At 35.4% G+C, this 24725-nt stretch overlaps 2 pseudogenes and 1 gene segment (V, D, J or C); 2 read left to right on the top strand and 1 right to left on the bottom strand.

Moving 5' to 3' along the window:
- The first annotated feature begins 7094 nt into the window (after positions 1-7094).
- Positions 7095-7543, top strand: LOC127951452 (T-cell receptor alpha chain V region RL-5-like). The segment is given in 2 exon segments: positions 7095-7134; positions 7233-7543. Coding segments are annotated over 2 exon segments (351 nt in total).
- A 582-nt stretch (positions 7544-8125) lies between these two features.
- LOC127951257 (T cell receptor alpha variable 14/delta variable 4-like) lies at positions 8126-8637 on the top strand (annotated as a pseudogene).
- Positions 8638-9535: 898 nt separating this feature from the next.
- LOC127951251 (interferon-induced protein 44-like) lies at positions 9536-24380 on the bottom strand (annotated as a pseudogene).
- Between the last annotated feature and the right edge of the window lie 345 nt (positions 24381-24725).

The raw sequence follows: 24725 nt of genomic DNA, 5'->3' as shown, positions 1-24725 counted from the left end.
ATAAATGTGTCACACCACCACTGGGGGGTGCTGTGTACATTGAAACATTTCAGAGAGGTCATCTTCTGTAACTGTACCAGAAATTAATTCACCTGTGCAAGGAATAACGGAAGACAGTTCATATTGCCCTCTACATCTGTGTAATCCTTAAAGTAAAAAAAAATAAAAAAATCCTTGGGTAAAACCTGACTCAGAGGATTGTGAAATTTTTTAAATCAAGCATTTTGCGACAGATTTGAAAGTGACTTTTTTTTCTGCACAAAATGTTCTTGATCAATAATGTATATAAATGTCAATCAACAGACCATAACAAAATATTTAAGTAGACTGCAAATATAATGCAATAGACACAAACTGCACTTTACAATACTGAATATTCTAACTCCGCTAAATTACCTCTATTTTGTCCAGCTTTGGATGATCATTATAGTTACATAAACATAATTTAATGAATGTACCCTGACTGAAGGCACAATCTTAACATCTCTGCTCTTAATAAGACAAAACAGAGAAGGTTGTCTAAATAAACCACACCCACATTGCAGTTGCATAATAGGCCACCACATACATAAACCATAATTTCATTTTACAAAGACAGTTAGTAAACCTTTCAAGCATGGAGAGATGCTTTCTACTGATTCTAATAACAGCAACAGGTATAAAACATTTGACTCAAACATAATGTATATTAAAATGATTTAGTCATGCTCATATTTTTCTCCATTACAACAACATTACATTTGTTTAAGAAACTGTGTTGTTATTGTGATTTTCATTTACAAATGTTATGTATTTTTGAATAAGTGGAAAAGACATGTGACCTGTTCTGAAATCTGTCCAATTGTCTTTTAGGTGTATTATCTGACAGCATTCAACCAGAGCAATCTAATATTTACAGAAAAGAAGAAGAGCGTGTAACACTGAGTTGCTTGTATGATACAAGCAGTGTTAATGTTGAGCTCTACTGGTACAGACAGTATCTTAATAGAGAACCAGATTTTTTACTGCGTAAAGGTGCCCGGTCATGGAGCAGATATGAATATATACCAGACACTCGGTTTCAGTCGACTACATCAGAAAAATCCACTGAACTCACTATTAAGAGTGTAACTCTGTCAGATTCAGCTCTCTATTACTGTGCTCGAAGAGTTGGAACCCAGTGATACAAAATGCCTGAGAGGCTTTACAAAAACTCACATGTAGTTTTTGGCTCAAAAAAAAAAAAAGAAACAAAGGAAAATTAAACCACAATCATTTCTTGTGTAAAACCACAACAACTTTTTTTTCATAAACACAATATTGTAACACCTGCTGGAAGAAAAAAAAACTGATGAGGAGAGAACTTCAAAATAAGATTAATTTCAATAAATGTTGTACACAATTAATACATCTTCACAATAAATCTTCCAACAAATGCCTCTTAAAATAAAATTTTCCATGGAAAAATCACCACTTGCGAGAATAAATATAGGGTATCTAACAATTAAACTGTGTTTCATATTTTAAAGGAACAGTTTACCCAACAGTTTCTAAAAATGTACTCGTTCTCATGCTATCCATGATAAATTTGGAATGGATTTGATGAAATTAAGCATTACATCACTTGCTCACTAATAGATCCTTTGCAGTGAATGGGCACCATCAGAATAAGATCCAAACAGATGATAAAAACATCACAATAATCCACAAGTAATCCACATGACTTCAGTCAATAAATGAACATCAACGTTGTTGTCATGGTGTAAAGAACAGAAACTGCTATTTGTTAATAACTGGAATCTTTTCTGGGAGCGTCCTAGACTGTTTCGCGCTGATGGATTACACCCCAGTCGAGTCGGAGCGGAGCTTCTCTCTGACAACATCTCCAGGACACTTCGCTCCATGTGACTAGTAAGTCAATTCTCAAATAACTATTATGATGAGTTTTGTTCCACCCGCTTAAATGATAAAAGTACTTGTGCTGTAAAACCTATTAAGACTGTGTCTGTTCCCCGAATAGTGAGGTCAAAATATAAATATAAATATAATGTAGGATCTAGAAAAAATCTTATCGTAATTAAACCAGAAAAATGTAAAGTAAATGAACAAAAACAATTTTTAAAGTTTGGGCTCATAAATATTAGATCACTCACACCAAAAGCAGTTATTGTAAATGAAATGATCACAGATAATAGTTTTGATTTACTCTGCTTGACTGAAACCTGGCTAAAACCAAATGATTATTTTGGTCTAAATGAGTCTACTCCACCAAACTACTGTTATAAACATGAGCCCCGTCAGACTGGTCGTGGCGGGGGTGTTGCAACAATATATAGTGATATTCTCAATGTTACCCAGAAAACAGGATACAGGTTTAACTCTTTTGAAATACTAATGCTAAATGTTACTCTGTCAGACATGCAAAAGAAATCTAATGTATCTCTTGCTCTGGCTACTGTGTATAGACCACCAGGGCCGTATAAAGAATTCCTAAAAGAATTTGCAGATTTCCTCTCAGACCTTCTAGTTACAGTTGATAAGGCGCTAATCATGGGAGATTTTAATATTCACGTTGATAATACAAATGATACATTAGGACTTGCGTTTACTGACCTAATAAACTCCTTTGGAGTCAAGCAAAATGTCACCGGGCCCACTCATCGTTTTAATCATACACTAGATTTAATTATATCGCATGGCATCGATCTTACTTCTATAGATATTGTACCTCAAAGTGATGATATTACAGACCATTTCCTCGTATCGTGCATGCTGCGTATAACTGATATTAACTATATGTCGCAGCGTTACCGTCTGGGCAGAACTATTGTTCCAGCCACCAAAGAAAGATTCGCAAATAACCTGCCTGATCTATCTCAACTACTATTTGTACCCAAAAATACACATGAATTAGACAAAATTACTGACAACATGGGCACTATTTTCTCTAATACATTAGAAGCTGTTGCCCCAATCAAATTGAAAAAAGTTAGAGAAAAACGTACTGTACCATGGTATAACAGTAATACTCACTCTCTCAAGAAAGTAACTCGTAGTCTTGAACGCAAATGGAGAAAAACTAACTTAGAAGTTTTTAGAATTGCATGGAAAAACAGTATGTCCAGCTATAGACAGGCTCTAAAAACTGCTAGGGCAGAGCATATACACAAACTCATTGAAAATAACCAAAACAATCCAAGGTTTTTATTTAGCACAGTGGCTAAGTTAACAAATTACCAGACGCCACCTGATTCAAATATTCCACCAACGTTAAATAGTAATGACTTTATGAATTTCTTCACTGATAAAATAGATAACATTAGAAATACAATAGCGAATGTAGATTCTACAGCATCTAACACTTCAGTTTCATCCATCGCACCCAAACATAAACTGCAGTGCTTTACAACCATAGGACAGGAGGAGCTAAATAAACTTATCACTGTATCTAAACCAACAACATGTTTATTAGATCCTGTACCCACTAAATTACTGAAAGAGCTGTTACCTGTAGCCGAAGAACCGCTTCTCAATATCATTAACTCGTCGTTATCTTTAGGACACGTCCCAAAACCATTCAAGCTGGCGGTTATCAAGCCTCTTATTAAGAAACCAAAACTAGATCCTAGTGTACTGGCAAATTATAGGCCTATTTCAAATCTTCCATTTCTGTCTAAAATTTTAGAAAAAGTTGTGTCTGCTCAATTGAGCACCTTCCTGCATAAAAATGATCTGTATGAAGAATTTCAGTCAGGTTTTAGGCCCCACCATAGCACAGAAACTGCACTTGTTAAAATTACAAATGACCTGCTCCTTGCGTCAGACCAAGGCTGCATCTCATTTCTAGTCTTACTTGATCTTAGTGCTGCGTTCGACACCATAGATCATGACATACTCATAGATCGATTACAAAACTATACAGGTATTCAAGGGCAGGCTCTAAGATGGTTTAGATCCTACCTGTCCGATCGCTACCATTTTGTTTACTTAAATGGGGAGTCATCTCATTTATCATCAGTAAAATATGGAGTGCCACAAGGATCCGTCCTAGGTCCCCTTCTATTTTCAATATACATGTTGCCCCTTGGTAATATTATTAGAAAATACGGAATTAGCTTCCACTGTTATGCTGATGATACTCAGCTATATATATCAACGAGACCAGATGAAACTTCCCAATTATCTAAGCTAACAGAGTGTGTTAAAAATGTAAAAGATTGGATGACAAAGAATTTTCTCCAATTAAATTCGGATAAGACGGAGATATTAATTATTGGACCAAAAAACACTACACAGAATCTTGTAGATTACAATCTGCAACTAGACGGATGTACTGTTACTTCCTCTACAGTCAGAAATCTGGGTGTTATATTAGACAGCAATTTGTCTTTTGAAAATCATATTTCCAATGTTACAAAATTGCATTCTTCCATCTTAGAAACATTGCCAAGCTACGAAACATGTTATCTGTTTCTGATGCAGAAAAGCTAGTTCATGCATTCATGACCTCTAGACTGGACTATTGTAATGCACTCCTAGGTGGTTGTCCTGCTTCTTCAATAAACAAGCTACAGGTCGTCCAAAATGCAGCAGCTAGAGTCCTTACGAGGTCAAGAAAATATGATCATATTACCCCAATTTTACAGTCTCTGCACTGGCTACCTATTAAGTTCCGCATCAGTTACAAATTATCATTACTTACCTATAAGGCCCTAAATGGTTTAGCTCCAGCGTACCTAACTAGCCTTCTACCACGTTACAACCCATCACGCACCCTAAGGTCACAAAACGCTGGACTTTTGGTAGTTCCTAGGATAGCAAAGTCCACTAAAGGAGGTAGAGCCTTCTCACATTTGGCTCCCAAACTCTGGAATAGCCTTCCTGATAATGTTCGGGGTTCAGACACACTCTCTTTGTTTAAATCTAGATTAAAAACACATCTCTTTCGCCAAGCATTCGAATAATGTATCTTTTTAATTGTGAGTGTAGTTGCATCTGATCAAAGGTGCATTTTTATTCATTACCTTGGGTTAAACTAATTTTACTTTGTTGGATCAGCAGCTATGCTAATGATGTCTGTATTTTGTTTCTATATTTTGCCACGGGATTCACATCCCGTGGTAACTAGGATTTACACAAGCTCCAGTCTGGATCCAGAACACCTGAGAAGAGATGATGCTGACCCTCAGAGGACCCCAGATGATGCTAACCCTGAATGAACAAACAGAACTAACAATTATTCCTAATTGTGTGACTTAATCATATAATAACTTAATAATATTGATAGTTCATCGTCTAGCTGACTACGTCTTGTATTATTATAATTTTTTAGTTTTTCTAAAATCCTGTCAAATGTGCACAAACTACTAGCTACTACTAAATATTGTAGAAACATAATTTTCTGTAAAGTTGCTTTGTAACGATTTGTTTTGTAAAAAGCGCTATACAAATAAACTTGAATGTGAGTTCAAAAGCTGTGCATTTGTAATAGCCAGATTTATTATTAAGAGGCATTAGCTTCAAGCCATTGCTTTAACCTAAACTATGAGTCCTCTATGCATAATATTGCTTTCTCCAATAAAAAAGTAATCTTGTCTGAAGAAGGAGAGACATATGCTTTAACTTTGACACTGTTTACAAGCAAAAACTGTTAGAAAGAGTGAACATCATGTATTATGGAGTAATTTTTTATTCAGAATCGATGATTTCAAGTTATATTGTCTTAATGATGGACTTCATACAGACACCCAACTTTTCACTTCAAATCATTAACTGAATTACTGGAGGATTCATGTGGATTATTGTGATGTATTAATCAGCTGTTTAAACTCTAAAATTTCAAATCTGTTCCATTGAAGGAATAAACTTTGGCTGAGGATGAGTAAATTGGCAGTAAATTTTAATTTATGAGTAACTTCAATTCTATCCCTAATAGGTCTACGCTGACTACAATTAAGTAACCAATGTACAAAAACCCTCCCAACAGCAATACTACATTAATGTAACATAAACTGCTTCTGAATATATTATATATATATTACATATATTATAATATAAATATGAAATATACTGTTCAGCATTGTGTGCTAGAAGAAACCAACAACAACAACAAAAAAAACCTGAAAGACTATTACAGATCTGCAGTGACACAGTTATACGTCATCTCTTAAGAAAATATAATTCTGATATGGAATTACAGAGTTTTGCATTCAAAATACAGACGTACACCGCCCCCCTTGTTAACCTAGTCGTGTCTTGATTGTCCCATCTGTGCCACCTGTCGTGTCTTGATTGTTCCCCCTATTTAGCTTTCCTAGTGTGCTCTGTCTTGCGTCGGTTCATTGAGATTTGTTCCCTAAGGATTGTGATTGTGATTCGTGATAATACCCTGGTAACCCCTTTAAGATACTGTGTCCTGTATACCGTGAGTGTTTATTTGTAGTCAGTGTTCTCTAGTTTTGAGTCTTTGTTTATCTTGCCTTATCAGTCCTGTTTAGTTATTTTTGTATCTGCCCTAGTCCTGTTTTCCCCCTCGTGGGTTTTGTTTTCCCCTTTTTGTAAATAAACCTGTTTGTGTTGTAAATCCTGTCTGCACCTGAGTTCCTCCTTGCCAAGACCCTGACACTTCATTCATAGTCTTCAAAAAAGTAATGTAAGCCAAAATAGAGTAAACCTGGGAAAATATTTCTGAAATTTCTGTGGTGACAACGAAAAGTTAACAATTATCATATACTGTTTTGTTGGAGCATTTACCAGTTTTGTGATACATGTAAATTTTTGTCATCAGCCGCAAGGTGATGAAGTTACAACAGAAACAATACATTCAGCCTGAACTGAGTCAATGATGTTTAACTTTTAAGGTATTTTCCCTACACACAGAGTGCAGGATAATCAAAGATGTAAATATAACAGATCAATAGGGAATCCTGTTAACTGACAGTTATCTCAGGTTTAATGTGGAAAGACAGAAGGTGGTCTAAACATCAGAAACCACACCCACATTTACAGACATTATAGCAGCACAAATGACTTTCCATTACATTCAAACATTTACCTTTAACTTAAAATAATCAAGCATATGTTGATAGGCCTTATTTATAAGTTAATTTCTCACCATGGAGAGATGTGTTCTACTGATTCTCATAACAGTACCAGGTAAAGTGCACTTGATTTTAAATCAGAAAACTGACATACTGTATATTGCTACAAAGGAGTAATACAACTTTTATGAAATATAATTCATTCTCTTGCAGGTGTATTTGCTGACAGCATTGAACCAAAAGTCAAGGACGATATAATCAGTGAAGAAGGAGAGTCTGTGAAACTGAGCTGCTCATATGATACAAGCAGCAGTTATGTTATGCTTTACTGGTACAAACAGTATCCCAACAATGAACCTCAGTTTATATTGCGTAAAGGTGCTCGATCATGGAGCGGTGAGGATATACCAGACCGTCGGTTTCAGACGACTACAGGCCAAAAATCCACTGAACTCACTATTAACAGTGTAACTCTGTCAGATTCAGCTCTCTATTATTGTGCTCTAAGAGTTGGAGCCCAGTGATATAAAATGCCTGAGAGGCTTTACAAAAACTCACACACAAAATAATTGCTTTGAACGGTGTTTAAACAGCTAGAAATCAAACCACAGCTGCACTTAATGTTAACCACAAAACCTCTGTAAATAACATTAACACCTGCTAAAATTTAACTGAGATAAATGAAATTAAGCATAAAACTTCATTCAGCAGTTATTACTATGAAAAATAGCTCTAGCATTTTCCGAGAGCTATTTTTGCATTCAAACTAAAGTGTTGTTTTAAGGATGTTTGTTTAGAAATAATATAAAAACACAAATATCACTCTTACAGCAGATTGTCTGAAGAAGACTGTATCTTTAAGGGGATGTGCTATGGAGACATGCTCTGCTACAGAAAATCTGAAAAATACTGTGCAAAATGACATTACTTTGAAAAAAAATGACAAGTGCGATCAGATTTAGGTATCTATCCATCATAATATATCTAATTTATGTGCTTTATAAGATGGTTATGTCAAAAGGCGGAGCTTAACACAGGGCTGTGAAACAGGTTAGTTCAGTGATAATCAGCATCACAGATCACTGAGGCAAGCAGCAACTATCATCATGTTCACTTGTGTGCTTATACTGCTGACTTTAACACAAGGTAAATTCTTGTATCATTATCATTGCATAACAGTATCTCATTTTAAACATTCTTAAATAATCTTTTGTTGCAGGAAACAGAGCTAAAGATGTCATCACCCCATACAGTGATGCAGCATTAGCCACTGAGACTGAGAGAGTGAAACTCTCTTGTAACTACACTGGTTCTGTTGAAAGTCTTCACTGGTATCAACAATATGCATGTTTAACACCACAATTCCTCATCCTGGATTATTCAGGATATGTTATTTTAAGCTAATCCTCCAGTTTCTGGAATATCCATCAGTTCCAGAAAAGAAGATATGAGTGTGGATCTGATCATCTCTTCTGCTGCTGTATCAGACTCTGCTCTGTATTACTGTGCTCTGCGGCCCACAGTGACAGGAAACACTCAACACACGGTGAACAACCTGTCTGAATCTATTGTCATAAAATGAGATGTCAGAACACAAAATAGTATTTAGACAGAGGAATGTTAGTCAAATTCACATTTAACTATACATCTATAACATTGAGATTTTTAATGGATTATTACCATAACTACTTTCATAGATCTTTCCACATGTATGAAAAATATCAATAAATAAATTCAACATTTAGCATCCTTTATATTTTTCAGATTAACTATATGTTTTATCCTTGTTAGACTTGTGGATGTTGTCAATGGGAGAATAAAAGATTGTCACACCATCACTGGGGGGTGCTGTGTATATTAAAATATTTCAGAGAGGATGCCTAACTATATCAGAAATTAATTCACATCACGTGTGCCAGGAACAACAGAAGACCGTCCTTTTGCCTTTTTAATTTGGTGAAATATTTTCCCCCTCACAAAATCCACTTGATCCATAATAAGAAGAGTTAATAAGAAAAAAAAAAAAAAAAAACAGATTACTCCAATTTTAAAATTAAATTTAAAATGTTTTAAATTAAAAAAAAAATCAATGTTTGTTTGTTTTTTTCCATTGTGCATTCCAATCAATCGCAATCAAACTGCAGCTGGGTTATTTTGATTAAGTAAAAATAAAAGCAACAAAAACAACAAACATACCGCTAACTAACACAATAAAAACATGATTTTTGAAAAAAATCTAATAAAATTCTGTCAGGCTGCAAATAAAATACCACAGGCACAAACTGGACTTTCAAATATAAAATATTCTAATTCCACTAAAAAGCCTCCATTTTTATTAGCTTTGAATGATTCTTACATAATGAACATAATCACAGTCACACTTGCTGATAAAAAGAATTGGTTTAGGAAGAAACTTAATTAACATAAGCATAATGATTTATATATATATATATATATATATATATATATATATATATATATATATATATATATATATATATATATATATATATATATATATTATACACTGACTGAAGGCACAATCTTTTAATCTCAGCATTTAATAACAAGTTTTAGAGTTGTAAATAAACCACAACAATTACAGCTGCACAATTTATGGTTTAAAAAGACAGTTTGCAAAGCTTCTTAACATGAAGATATATTAGTGTTTCTACTTGATTTTATGATGTTTACTATAATTCAGTGCTTTATTGTTTTTTTTTAATGTTTTTTTTTTATTTGTTAGGTTAAAGGGCAAATTTGTTTCTACACCTATTATTTTTTCAGTGTACTTATTATATTCCAAAACATTTGGTCAGACAGGGAAAATGTTTTTTTTTTTACTCAGAATTGTCTTCTGGATTGTAAAAATTATCAAAAAAGCCCTCAGCGGCTCTGAGCATCTGCACCACAGCATTTAGAAGCAGCATGTCAGTTTGAGGGTCTATGTCCAGTTCTTGGCAGTAGTTTTTCACTGGGACCACAGCAGACAGAGACACTCCAAGCTGAATACTAATCTCTTCCATCTGTCACAAAATAATTCACCAAGACTATATGTAAAACAAACAATACATTAAAAAAATACTTATTACAAACTAAAATACATTAATTCATACCATTTTGTTAATATAGTGGCTTTGGTAGACATTTTTCAGGTCTTCTGCCACTAAAGGGCAGGCCTCATCCACCTTAGTCAGCAGAACCAGCTGAGGAATACCTGAAGTACAGAACAATACCTTATATGCTATCACATCCCAGAGACCACTATCCTATGGATGATGTACCCCTAATGATTAAAGATGCAAGATGTGCTCTTGAGCGTGGGATTTAAAGGGACAGTCCACCATAAAATCCTGTAATTATTTACTTACTCTTATGTTGTTCCAAACCTGTAATAATTCCTTTCAAATGCTGAACACAAAATAAGATATTTAGAAACATTTTAAGTAACAAATTATTTATATTCCTATTGACTTCAATTCTACTTTTGTCCATAAAATGGAAGTAAATGAAAACCAAAACGGTTTAGTAACCAGCATTTTTCAAAATATATTTTTTGGTGTTTGTTCCACAGAACACAAGAAAGTCATGCAGATTTGGAACAACATGTAAGTGAGTGAATGAGGACAGAATTAAAAGTTTTGGGTGAACTTTATCTTTAAACTCAGGTTGGTGAAGAGGTTGCCCCTATACATACAGATATTGTGCTGTAGATTGCATTCCAATAATTTACATGGTAGTATTTCATCATGTCACTTGAAATTAATTAAAATCTGTTCAAAGTTGTTACACACCTAGCTGGTTGGCTTTCTTTCGAAAAGCCACAAACTTTTCAATCGTTTTGTCAGAGAGGAGCTTGACTTTGCTGATGTCAATCACATACACCACACAGTGAATCCTGTCCTTCAACCCAGGAGATTTATGGAAATGAGGGGAGTCAGGCTGTATAGGCGTCAGTGGGTTAAACTGAGAAAAATTATCATATAGAATATCATTAAAACATCTTAACGCGACAGAAAAAAAATAAAAATAAAAACATTGATCATTGATCTTCCAGACCTAACTATTAAAGGGGTCATATGATGTTGCTAAAAAAAAAAAAAAAAAAAAAAAAAAAAACATTATTTTGTGTATTTTGTGTAATGAAATGTGTTTATGCAGTTTAAGGTTAAAAAACATAATTTTCCACATACTGTTCATTATTGTTTATCCTCTTTGCCCCGCCTTTCTGAAATGCACTGTTTTTTTACAAAGCTCGTCAGCCTGAAAAGCAAGGTGTACGCTGATTGGCCAGCTATCCAGTGCGTTGTGACCAGTTCAATGCCTCAAGCGTGTGATGAATATGTTAAGCCTCTTGCTTTACTGTGATGCATGTTTCGGTCAGAACACAGGCGCGACAAGACAAAAACAATAAAACCCATTACAAACAAGCCATTTGTTCCATCCAGTGTGGACGTAATTATGAATTATAATAACTTATTCTGTCTTTTTACACATTACATTGCATCACTCCTCATGAACATAAAACCATGTTTACATCTGTGATCGAAGGAACGACAAACAACAACCGCTACTCTACGCTGCTCAAAACTCAATTTAACCACTGATTTCCCTTTCACAATTAAACAGCTTCTCCAGACCTTGATGCCTATGGCAACAGCGAGAATCAAAATTACGTCTTCTTTCTTTGCGTGAACATTTGGACAGCATTATGTAAATCTTCCCACATCGTGGTGTACACATGTGGAGACATGTTTAAACAAGAAGTTTAAGAAGGGCGTGGATGAGTCTAAACTTTTATTAAGAATATCTCTTTGGATTTGAGACTATAGTCTTTGCAACTTTATTGTCTCTTATCTATTCACGAACAGCTTGTAACACTCAAAAGAGAAAGGAAAACTTGAAACCGCATCATATGACCCATTTAAATAAACACTGTACCTAAAGTTCTCACCTGATACTTGTCTTGGATGTGACCCTTCAAAATTGTGGCAAAATCATCTACATCCAGACCGGTGTTCACACCATCCTCCAGACCCATTGTATCACACAAAATGAAGGGAACATGGCTGACACTGCTGCCTGGCTTGATGTAGTAGGTACGAAACTACATGGCACAAATATTTACTAGTTATTTTCACTACACACTTACATTATTATATAGTTTTTTTATAACTAGTCTATAACAACAATAGCATAACTAGTATTTGACACACAATATTTAGAGAACAGAAGTTTAAATAATTATGTGTACCTGAGTAGTCAAACTGGTGCCAGCAGTGCCAGTGTTGGCCTGCATGCTCACGTAACCCTTGAACACAGAGTTGAAGAAACTCGATTTCCCAGCACCAACAGGACCCACCAGTAGAATCCGAGCCTGTTTGACTGAGCTAACAGAAGGCTTCTAGCCAGAGATGGTGCTCAATAGAGCCTGCCTCCTCCTAAAACATTATTATTGTCAATTTCAGAATCCATAAGCACTCATAGGGACACGGTCAGTCTAAAATTGTTTAATAGCTTAAACAAAACTAAATATTTTATTGAAGACATTGCATGTGGTTTGCTTTACTCAGAGTTCCACTGCACATTTCTCCATGGTTTCTCCATGAGTCCTCCACAGTCTGGTGAGAATCCAAACCAGAACACAAGTTATTCACACAACCATCACTGAAAGCCATTACTCTCTCATCAAATATGTGAAAAATAGCATAAAATAATACAAACCTTCCACTCTGTACACCTCACATTCTGTCAGCTGTAAGTCATTCCCATGCATCTTCTGTGGATCAAATTGGTATGTTCCTGGATTACTGAGGACGGTGGCTGTGTTATTGTAAAGAAACACTAAAGAGTGGAAGTTTGGGCCACTGTCAGTGAAAGAATACTGAGGATTTCCACTGAAAACACGCAGAGGATCTTCCTTCATTTCTTTGTCATTAAAGCTAAAGAGAAAAGCTTTATCATCCACAACTTTTTCTGAGGTCTGTGCATAATTTTTGCTAGTGAAAGCTCCAAAAACATATCCAGACTTATTGTAAGCTACTATAACCGTTGGCCCCTGAGTATTACACTTTTGGTGAAATGTAGTGACATTGTATCCATGCACACTGGCTTTGAACAGCAGGCTGAGGTTGGCATGGTTAAATAATGAGCAGAGCTTCTTCTTCTGCCAGTTATTCAAGCTGGATGTCACTGTGCTCATAATGATCTGAAAAACATTCAGTCATCACATTTTAAAGCATGCTGTAATTATGAATAGAAAGTAAAGGTCATTTTAAAAGGTTTGAATATTAACTTCCTTTACTCAAATACACGTGAAAGGAGTCAAGTAATTTAAATCATCATGTTATATTATGTAAAAGAAATTGATTGACTGTGCAAAAAACATTATGAAATCAGCTCACCCTGGAACAAGACTTCAATTTGTCTGCTTTCTTTTCTTTACCTAGAAAAGCATACAGTACTTTCTTTTTTATAAAAACACAACTTATATTGTGTCACACGTCAGCTGAAGTATGTAAAGGCAAGAACAAGTTCTGCCAGGTACAGAAAATCTTGTTTACCTATTATTTGCCCATTTATTTGACTGATGTTTCCTGTCAGTTATCTAACTAAAGTTTTGTTTAAAGAAGTCAATAAATTAGCAAGTTGAGTTCACTATATCATTAAGGAGTGAACAAATAAGTGAACAGATTCGGACAGTGGCGTATACCCTCCCAGAGGAAAAACTATTTGCTCATTGGTTGCTTTTTCTAAGCTCAGGAGACATAGTTGTGATTCTCCTATGTTTCTTGATTAAGTGTCAGCTGTTTATCAGATGTTTCTCCTAAAATTCCTTAGGAGAAACAAATATAGACGCAAATGAGAGATGTCTAAGAGAGTTAAAACTGAGATTGTGATGAGAGAAGCTTGAATTATCTCTTTATTGTCTAAATTAGGTGTCAGCTTTGTCTTCCCATGTTTCTCCTAAAATCGATTAGGAGAAATAAGAGTAGACACAACTGAGACATGAGAAATATCTGAGACTTAATTGAGATTCTTATTTAGCTCTTGTTGTAGTATCAGCAGGGTCTCAGATGTTTCTCCTAAAATCCATTAGGAGAAATAAGAGTAGACACAACTGAGACATGAGAAATATCTGAGACTTAATTGAGATTCTTATTTAGCTCTTGTTGTAGTATCAGCAGTGTCTCAGATGTTTCTCCTAAAATCCATTAGGAGAAATAAGAGTAGACACAACTGAGACATGAGAAATATCTGAGACTTAATTGAGATTCTTATTTAGCTCTTGTTGTAGTATCAGCAGTGTCTCAGATGTTTCTCCTAAAATCCATTAGGAGAAATAAGAGTAGACACAACTGAGACATGAGAAATATCTGAGACTTAATTGAGATTCTTATTTAGCTCTTGTTGTAGTATCAGCAGTGTCTCAGATGTTTCTCCTAAAATCGATTAGGAGAAATAAGAGTAGACACAACTGAGACATGAGAAATATCTGAGACTTAATTGAGATTCTTATTTAGCTCTTGTTGTAGTATCAGCAGGGTCTCAGATGTTTCTCCTAAAATCCATTAGGAGAAATAAGAGTAGACACAACTGAGACATGAGAAATATCTGAGACTTAATTGAGATTCTTATTTAGCTCTTGTTGTAGTATCAGCAGGGTCTCAGATGTTTCTCCTAAAATCCATTAGGAGAAATAAGAGTAGACACAACTGAGACATGAGAAATATCTGAGACTTAATTGAGATTCTTATTTAGCTCTTGTTGTAGTATCAGCAGTGTCTCAGATGTTTCTCCTAAAATCCATTAGGAGAAATAAGAGTAGACACAACTGAGACATGAGAAATATCTGAGACTTAATTGAGATTCTTATTTAGCTCTTGTTGTAGTATCAGCAGTGTCTCAGATGTTTCTCCTAAAACTCTCTTTATTGTCTTGCTGTAATCTCTTTCAACACTAATTAGAGAAAGTGTTTTCACTCAGAGATTGCTCTTACTAAGCTCAGCATTTATGATTGTGATTCTCATCAGTGTCCACTTTAGGTTTCAGATTTGACTTCACGTTTTCCTCATAAAATTGCCCAGGGAACATACAAATAGACATAAATGAGACTAAAGTAAATTTGGAGAAGACAAGACATCCATGAGACTGTATTAAAATGAAGATGGGAGAGCTCTTTAGTGTCTTGCAGAAAGTTTTATTGCTCAGACGTTAGGCTGCTTTTACTGTGCTCAGTATGAGGTTAACATTTTCTTTGCTCATGTAGGTTTCAAGTTTCATTTTACATGCTTAATACAATGGCAAGAAAATACAATATGGAAATCTTTTACAAGGCACTTCAAATAAAAATAAATAAATAAATAAATAGTGTTAGATACTGCACATGAGTTATGTTTAGACTTTGCAATCTCTGTAAAGACATATTTTAATCTTAGAGAAACAAGTTTTCTACAATATCAAACTAAAATATATAGTTTCTTTTTTACACTTTATAAGCAGCATTAAAAAAAAAAAAAAAAAAAAAATTCTAGACTGCAGCACAGCTACATATAGATACTTAAATACAGAAACAGCAAAATAAAATACCAGTAAATGACACAACATCATTGATGTAACACTACAATTACATAAACATTTAAGTTGATCTCATGCGACACTTGTTTATAAGGGCTTTCTTCAGCTTTGACTTTTCAACTGGTTTCCATCCATGACATTTGCTGCAGCTCATGACATAAGCTACAATTGGGGAAAAAGGGAAAAATGTTACATGAACTGGTCAAGGGAAATACTGTAACTATACTTTTAATCCCATTGTGCCTATAACATAACCAAACATTAGATTAAATGTATGGAACATGAAGTTGACATTTGATAAAAAGGATTTAGGAACTTACTTAGTATTCCATTTACTTTACTTTTATCCAAAATTGTCTTGCCCTCTGGGACTTTGCCATGCTTTCCAAATGCTACAGAGTTTGAACATTCTTCATGAGTGAAGGACTGATCAAACAGTAGATGGAAAAGACGAAGACAGTCCTTCTTTGACTTTGAAAATTTGTTGTCTGACCATCTTGCAAGAACTCGAGCTCCTGGAATGAGTCCTTCAAAGCTAGTAATTGGCGACTCCTTTTCTGTAAGTATGTCGCAGGTCTTACAAATTATTGCAGTATATCCATCTTCAAATGTTAGAAAAACATAAAGTCCTGTAATTGTAAGAATAAATCCAAAGTCAATAAATAGTCACTAGGAATACAACATTGAAGCTTTTTGATTCATAATAAACCCCAATACATATGCACATTACAGTTAACATCCAACCACCACAAATTTCCCAAACACTGTAAGCAAGCATAGCTTAATTGGCAGTGTCAGCAATTCAAAAAGTCATGGGTTCAAGGCAAGCCTAAGGGACACACAAAGGCTTATTGACGTACAGACTTAATTTAAATGAAGCCTTTAATACAATTGACTGTCAAAACTATTAAACTTATTTACCTTCTTGTTCTTCATTTTGTAGGGCAGTGACTGGCTCACTGACTTTTCTTTTTTTGATTGGGTTACGGATTCTTTTAGGTATCTCCATCACACTGATCTCTGTTCTGTGGATAAGACCAAATTCTCAGTACCATAAACTATGCCTAATAAAAAGATCTTTGTGGGCTACTTACCTTCTCTTTCTGCTTCCCTCACTGTTTAGTGTCATTACACTTGGTGGTAAAATGCCAGTTTTTACAATGGGCAATATAAATGTTGTGTTTATGGTTATTTGTATCTATGGTTTGAACCATCTCCTACTTGTTTAAGTGCACCATGACATTCATGGCAATCATTGCTCACAGGTAAACTGCACACCTGATGTAATCAGTGCAACACCTATACTGCCAAGTGAGGCAAAATACTTTAGCTAACAATGTCAGATGTGTTTGGCTAATTTATAAAAGAAGCAGTGCAAATAAACTTGCCACAGTATTGTTTGATTTAATTTTTTAAGCAAGTTATTTGGTTGAGTAGTACAGTATATACTCTTGAGTCACAAGAGAAAGGATGGCGCAAATAACAATTAATCAGTCTCGTTGGAGAAGGAAAATTAAGGACCAATCAAAAATGAAAAGATATAGAAGAAAAATCATCAAAGTGAGAATTTATTGTTTTTGTTTGTTTGTTTGTTTGTTTTTTGAAAGTTTGCACACTTTGGTGTTTGTTCTTGTTCTTGCAGGAAAAAAACACTGCAACCTTAGGAGACATGTCAATCCACAGAGCAGATGATTGCTCTGCAGAAGTGCTTGGAGTGGACAATGGCATTTCTCAGACAGAGGGATCTTCTATGATGTACGGACCTGAACTTTGTAATGTTAATGAAGAGTTTTATACAAAACAAGACTACACTCCGTACACTACTGATTGTGATGTGGAACATTTTGATCCTATTCACTATGGTATTGATGCTGATTGGAATGATGGCACTTTATTTGACAATGACCTTAATGATGATGCAGAAATTCAATTTAAGGAAAATCCTGGTGATTGTTCACTTTACAAAAATGCTCCTGTATCTACTGCAGAAAGCGTTCTCATTATACTAGCTTTTGCTAATAGACACAAAATTACAGGGAAAGCCCTGAGTGACTTGGTCAAATTGATCTCCCTGCATTGTCCAGTAGAACATCAAACAGAGTGCCTGGGAAATCTAAAAAAAATCAAACAAATCTTTGATAATGCAGGTCCCTCATTTATTGTGCACAAATATTGCAACGGTTGTTACATGTCAGTAGAGAGCGATAACGGCCAGTGTCAGGTCTGTGAAGCAGAGGTATCAACTTCATATTTCATTGAAGTTCCAATTGAATCTCAAATTAAGGCATTGTTCGCAAAAAAAGGTTTTGAGGAAAAGTTAAAATTTAGATTCATTAGACAAAAAAAGGGCCAGTGCAATGTAGAGGATATATATGATGGACAAGTATATCAGAAGTTTTTGGCAGGTGGTGGGTTACTTAGTGATTCCCACAATATTTCCTTACTCTGGAACACAGATGGCATTCCTGTTTTCAAGTCCTCTAAATTCTCAGTGTGGCCTTTTTATTGTATCATAAATGAACTAAATTTTGTTGAGCGTACAAACAGAGAAAACATGATTCTTGCAGGTCTTTGGTTTGGTGAGTCAAAACCATCTATGCTGACTTTCCTTAAACCGCTGTGTGACACTCTTAATAATATACAAAGAGATGGAGTCCTTGTTAAATTTTATGAATCAGATAGTCCCTTTATTTGCAGAGTATTAACCATTGCAGGTACTTGTGATTTACCCGCAAAAGCTTTAGTGTTAAATACTATTCAGTACAATGGACATTTTGGATGTTTAAAATGTGAACAGCCTGGCAAGACAATTAAAACAGGAGAAAGGGGACATGTGCATACTTTCCCCTTTCAAACTGAAGATCCAAAGGGTCCTGCACGTACTCATACGAGATTTGTGGAAGATGCCAAGTTGTCATTTGATTCAGAAACCATAGTGCGTGGAGTTAAGGGTCCCACATACCTCAGCACAGTAAATAGCTTTGATTTGATCTTAGGCACAGGTGTTGATTACATGCATTCTGTGCTTCTTGGTGTAATGCGACTTTTGATGCATTTGTGGTTTTCCACAGAATTCTCACGCTGTTCTTTTAGCATGGTCAGATCAATTAGTGAAGTAGACAAACGCATGAGTGAAATTCAACCACCATTTAAAACACGTTTCCCTCGCTCTGTTTCTGTCCACAGAATGTACTATAAAGCTTCAGAGTACCGGTGTATGTTGTTGTTCTTTGGGCCAGTAGTTTTTCGAGGTATTCTTGCAAACCTATACTACAATCACTTTCTGCTGCTAAGTGAAGCAATGTTCATTCTTCTTTTGGATTCCATAACCTTTGCACAAATAGATCACGCTGAGAAACTTCTGTGGAAGTTTTGTTCTCAGATGAATGAGCTTTATGGTGACAGATACCTGACAGCCAATGTTCACTTATTAGTTCATTTAGCAGACAGTGTTAGAGCTCTTGGACCTTTGTGGACCCATTCTTGCTTTCACTTTGAGGACAAAAATGGACATTTGCTTCGTCTCATTCATGGAACTCAAAATATTCCTCTACAAATGGTAAATGCAGTGAAACTTATTCAGTGTCTCCCAAATATTGCTCAAACCACCAAAATTGGTAATACCACTGCTGATTTCATTAGAAAGATGACAAATGACACAAGTCATTTTTGTTTTTCAAACACAGGTGCCTTTAGAGTGAAAGAAATGGGTGTTCCCTTCAATCTTTTGCTGGATTGCGCAGACATGTCTACATTAGAAATGTTTTTAGGACATAGCTTACATAGTAATGTTGTGAAGGCATTTAGCAGAGTTCAGATAGGCCGAACTGTCTATTCATCAAAGCAGTATGTCAGAGCCAAAAGAAGAAACAATTGCACTGTGACATTTCATGATGGAAATGAAGTATGTTATGGTCAAATTGACTTCTTTTTCTTTTATAAAGATGGAGACAATTTTTCAAATGAGAGACATCTTGCTTTTGTGAATGAATTGTCATGCACAGGACTAGATCTCCAGCAGGACATTGTAACAGGAGCAACTTGTTTTCACATTGTAAGCTTACTTGAGAATCCTATAAAAAGAAAAGTTCTAGTTCTTGAAAATATTTTAAGCAAACTAATGTTTGTAAATTTGTCTTCAATGCCAGGCATTGCATATGCATCACATTTCCCAAACACATTGGAAAGGGATTGATTGATTGAATGAATGCATAACCACAACAAGAATTTGTTGTAATTGTAGATGAATAATGGTATGGTATATAATTGTATAAAATTTCTTTATGGTTGCTACATAACATTTTTCTTTGTTTAATATATCTGTAGTAAAATCAATGGGTTTTATTATCATGTATGTATGTCATTTGATTGTGAGTTTAAAATAAAATTGAAAAATGAACTCTCTAGCTAAGAATAATAGCCACCTTTACGGAAAGAAAATATATTTCCTATTATATGAAGGATAAATATATTTAAATTAAATAATTGTAAATTAAAAATACAGAATAATATAGAGGACCAGGCCTGGATTTTACGTTGTGTTTTGTTTATCTTTTATTATGTGTGCGCGTGGCAGTCCTCCATGAGGGGTTTACCGCATTACTTTCAGTTTGTTTATTTATTTGGATTAAAGTCTTTAAATCTTCGCCGGTTCCTGCCTTCTTCTTCCCAACTCTACGAACTGTTGCATACATGTTTTATATTTTCGAACATATATAGTTTAAAATAGCACACCTGCTTATACTAAAGCACTTAGGGAATCACTGTAAGAAGTGCCCAGCCATTATTTTTTAAACATATCATATCTTACAAGTGTTTGTCCAATCGTTATTCTATATACAGGCTCTACTGTTCAGCACCACAGTATCTCCATGAATATACACACACCACAAACCCTTCTAAAATTCAAAGTAATACAACAATAAATACTAGCAGATCTCCCCCTATATTCATATTCATGCAAATCATGCAAGGAACCAGAAATCTGCTTTGACTCATTCCATGAATAAGTATATATATACGTATGTGTATAAATTAATTCACATTTATGTGGAAACCTCTATATGCAATTTAACCAATAAAAGATCAAATCTGAGATTTATTTTAGTCTTTGATTCTAAATATATTTATATGTTCAATACATACTATATTGTCAATGCATATATTGATGTATAGTGAAAATATTAGCACCGGTTATAATATTTGGAAATGTATTATGTAATATGTCACATTATATATTTGTCAATATATTCCCATATATTATTGTTTCGTAAGGGCTGAGCACGGTGCAAGATGTTACCAAGATCTCTTATGAAGCTTTAGAGGAGATAAATGTGAGAGTGTGAGTGTCTCTATCTAAGGAGAATAATCTGAGCACAGTGAGTGATGCAGCTGAGATCTCTTATGAAGCTTTAGAGGAGATAAATGTGAGAGTGTGAGTGTCTCTATCTAAGGAGAATAATCTGAGCACAGTGAGTGATGCAGCTGAGATCTCTTATGAAGCTTTAGAGGAGATAAATGTGAGAGTGTGAGTGTCTCTATCTAAGGAGAATAATCTGAGCACAGTGAGTGATGTAGCTGAGATCTCTTATGAAGCTTTAGAGGAGATAAATGTGAGAGTGTGAGTGTCTCTATCTAAGGAGAATAATCTGAGCACAGTGAGTGATGCAGCTGAGATCTCTTATGAAGCTTTAGAGGAGATAAATGTGAGAGTGTGAGTGTCTCTATCTAAGGAGAATAATCTGAGCACAGTGAGTGATGTAGCTGAGATCTCTTATGAAGATTTAGAGGAGATAAATGTGAGAGTGTGAGTGTCTCTGGTTAAGGAGAATAATCTGAGCACAGTGAGTGATGTTGCTGAGATCTCTTATGAAGATTTAGAGGAGATAAATGTGAGAGTGTGAGTGTCTCTGGTTAAGGAGAATAATCTGAGCACAGTGAGTGATGTAGCTGAGATCTCTTATGAAGCTTTAGAGGAGATAAATGAGAGAGTGTAAGTGTCTCTGGTTAAGGAGAATAATCTGAGCACAGTGAGTGATGTAGCTGAGATCTCTTATGAAGCTTTAGAGGAGATAAATGTGAGAGTGTGAGTGTCTCTATCTAAGGAGAATAATCTGAGCACAGTGAGTGATGTAGCTGAGATCTCTTATGAAGATTTAGAGGAGATAAATGTGAGAGTGTGAGTGTCTCTATCTAAGGAGAATAATCTGAGCACAGTGAGTGATGTAGCTGAGATCTCTTATGAAGATTTAGAGGAGATAAATGTGAGAGTGTAAGTGTCTCTGGTTAAGGAGAATAATCTGAGCACAGTGAGTGATGCAGCTGAGATCTCTTATGAAGCTTTAGAGGAGATAAATGTGAGAGTGTGAGTGTCTCTGGTTAAGGAGAATAATCTGAGCACAGTGAGTGATGTAGCTGAGATCTCTTATGAAGATTTAGAGGAGATAAATGTGAGAGTGTGAGTGTCTCTATCTAAGGAGAATAATCTGAGCACAGTGAGTGATGTAGCTGAGATCTCTTATGAAGATTTAGAGGAGATAAATGTGAGAGTGTAAGTGTCTCTGGTTAAGGAGAATAATCTGAGCACAGTGAGTGATGCAGCTGAGATCTCTTATGAAGCTTTAGAGGAGATAAATGTGAGAGTGTGAGTGTCTCTGGTTAAGGAGAATAATCTGAGCACAGTGAGTGATGTAGCTGAGATCTCTTATGAAGCTTTAGAGGAGATAAATGTGAGAGTGTGAGTGTCTCTGGTTAAGGAGAATAATCTGAGCACAGTGAGTGATGCAGCTGAGATCTCTTATGAAGCTTTAGAGGAGATAAATGTGAGAGTGTAAGTGTCTCTGGTTAAGGAGAATAATCTGAGCACAGTGAGTGATGTAGCTGAGATCTCTTATGAAGCTTTAGAGGAGATAAATGAGAGAGTGTAAGTGTCTCTGGTTAAGGAGAATAATCTGAGCACAGTGAGTGATGTTGCTGAGATCTCTTATGAAGATTTAGAGGAGATAAATGTGAGAGTGTGAGTGTCTCTGGTTAAGGAGAATAATCTGAGCACAGTGAGTGATGTAGCTGAGATCTCTTATGAAGCTTTAGAGGAGATAAATGAGAGAGTGTAAGTGTCTCTGGTTAAGGAGAATAATCTGAGCACAGTGAGTGATGTTGCTGAGATCTCTTATGAAGATTTAGAGGAGATAAATGTGAGAGTGTGAGTGTCTCTGGTTAAGGAGAATAATTTGAGCACAGTGAGTGATGTAGCCGAGATCTCTTATGAAGATTTAGAGGAGATAAATGTGAGAGTGTGAGTGTCTCTATCTAAGGAGAATAATCTGAGCACAGTGAGTGATGCAGCTGAGATCTCTTATGAAGATTTAGAGGAGATAAATGTGAGAGTGTGAGTGTCTCTGGTTAAGGAGAATAATCTGAGCACAGTGAGTGATGTAGCTGAGATCTCTTATGAAGATTTAGAGGAGATAAATGTGAGAATGTGACTGTCTCTATCTAAGGAGAATAATCTGAGCACAGTGAGTGATGTTGCCGAGATCTCTTATGAAGCTTTAGAGGAGACAAACATGAAAGAATGTCATTTTTTGTCTCAGGAGAAACATGTGAGAAGCAGGAGACTTAGCCTTATGTCTCAGTTTGATGTTCACTTGATCTCATTTCTGTCTAGGAGAAAGATGTGAGTTGAGAAGGAGATCTCATGTTTGATTTTCCTTTCCTCTGGGCTGCACGTGAGACTTGGAGCTTTTGCAAAAAACATCGCCATATGTTCTTTTATATTGCATGTACCTTATTTTAGAAAATAATATTGATAGCAATAATACTCAAAATAACTTTCTATTGCAATTATACATACCTCCGCGTCAGCTTTGTGGTTTTATCGATAGTATATCATTTTTTTTTTTTTTATAATGCTTTTATGTTCATAATCATTTAATGCTATTAAAATACTGAGAACAAAAATAAACACAAACTCATGTTCATAATTTTATGTATTTATAATTTTTAGTATCTTGACACTCGCTCAAGCAGTATTTTGAGCTCAGATAAGATGCTTGTAGAGCCGCAGTTGACCGTTAATTTTACTTCAGCATGAATACACTACTGTGATTAACATTTTTTTAATTATCCACCAAATTATCATATTTTTTTTAAGTTAACAACAATGCCACCTCAGTAAATTAGTAAAATATTAAACTGAGTTATTACCTACATAACATATTTTAATATGAATAATGTATGAAAAAACGTTAAAACAGAAATAAAGAAATAAAGATACTCATTCAAACTCGCTCACTCCCGCTCCTGCTCTCGCTTCCAGCTCGACGCTACTCACATTGGATTGTGGGAAATAGTGCTTCAGAAACTGTACATCGGTTGTACACTCAAAATCTGAATGACTTGTGGGTAAAAAGTAGTGGACAAATGTAGGGAATCAAGTAGTTCACTCAGAATTCGGACAGCACTACAAAATTCCGGACAAAGCATGTATAACTCATGAGGAAATCCCGCTTTCCAAACTCAAGTGAAAATTATGCGAGAGTACAGTGTCAAATATTGCTTTTTAACATGCAAATATCCTCATTTCAGCGTGAAATAATTGTAACAATATCTCTGTTCATCAAATCAATGCATAGCAAGATTAATAGAAAACACTTCACACTCTTATGTAAACACTTCAGGAACATGCACAATAATATCAGAAACATTCATACACAAGTCTCTCACCAGCCTACCTGTAAAACAGAAATCAGAGGTTTTCGTTGCAGCGCAAGCCACCTCACACTAGGCTTGTTTGAGATGCGCCTTGCCTCGCCTGAAATGTAGGTGAAAGTAGGCGGCTGCAGTAAGGGGAGGGTTCAAAAAAGACCTTTGAAGTCGGACACTTCTTGAAACTCGCTGTTCCCTTTCATAGGTTCACTTCAATGCTGCAATGACATCATCGCTTTGGGAACACCTCCGGTGTGACGAATGTCTAAAGCCCTTATACCATCACGCCAATTTAATGGCCAATAGTGCTTAGCACCGCCCATACGTATGCTCATATATGCGTGCAGAGCGCTATTTCATCAGATTTTAATTCCTTAAGGAAGCGAATCATCTGTTGCCCATAGGACAGAGATTCTTGTGTTC

The sequence above is a fragment of the Carassius gibelio genome, chromosome B2 (assembly GCF_023724105.1).
Source record: "Carassius gibelio isolate Cgi1373 ecotype wild population from Czech Republic chromosome B2, carGib1.2-hapl.c, whole genome shotgun sequence".
Taxonomy (NCBI): Eukaryota; Metazoa; Chordata; class Actinopteri; order Cypriniformes; family Cyprinidae; genus Carassius; species Carassius gibelio.
The sequence above is the reverse complement of the archived record's forward strand: the minus strand, read 5'-3'. Positions and strand labels throughout refer to the sequence as shown.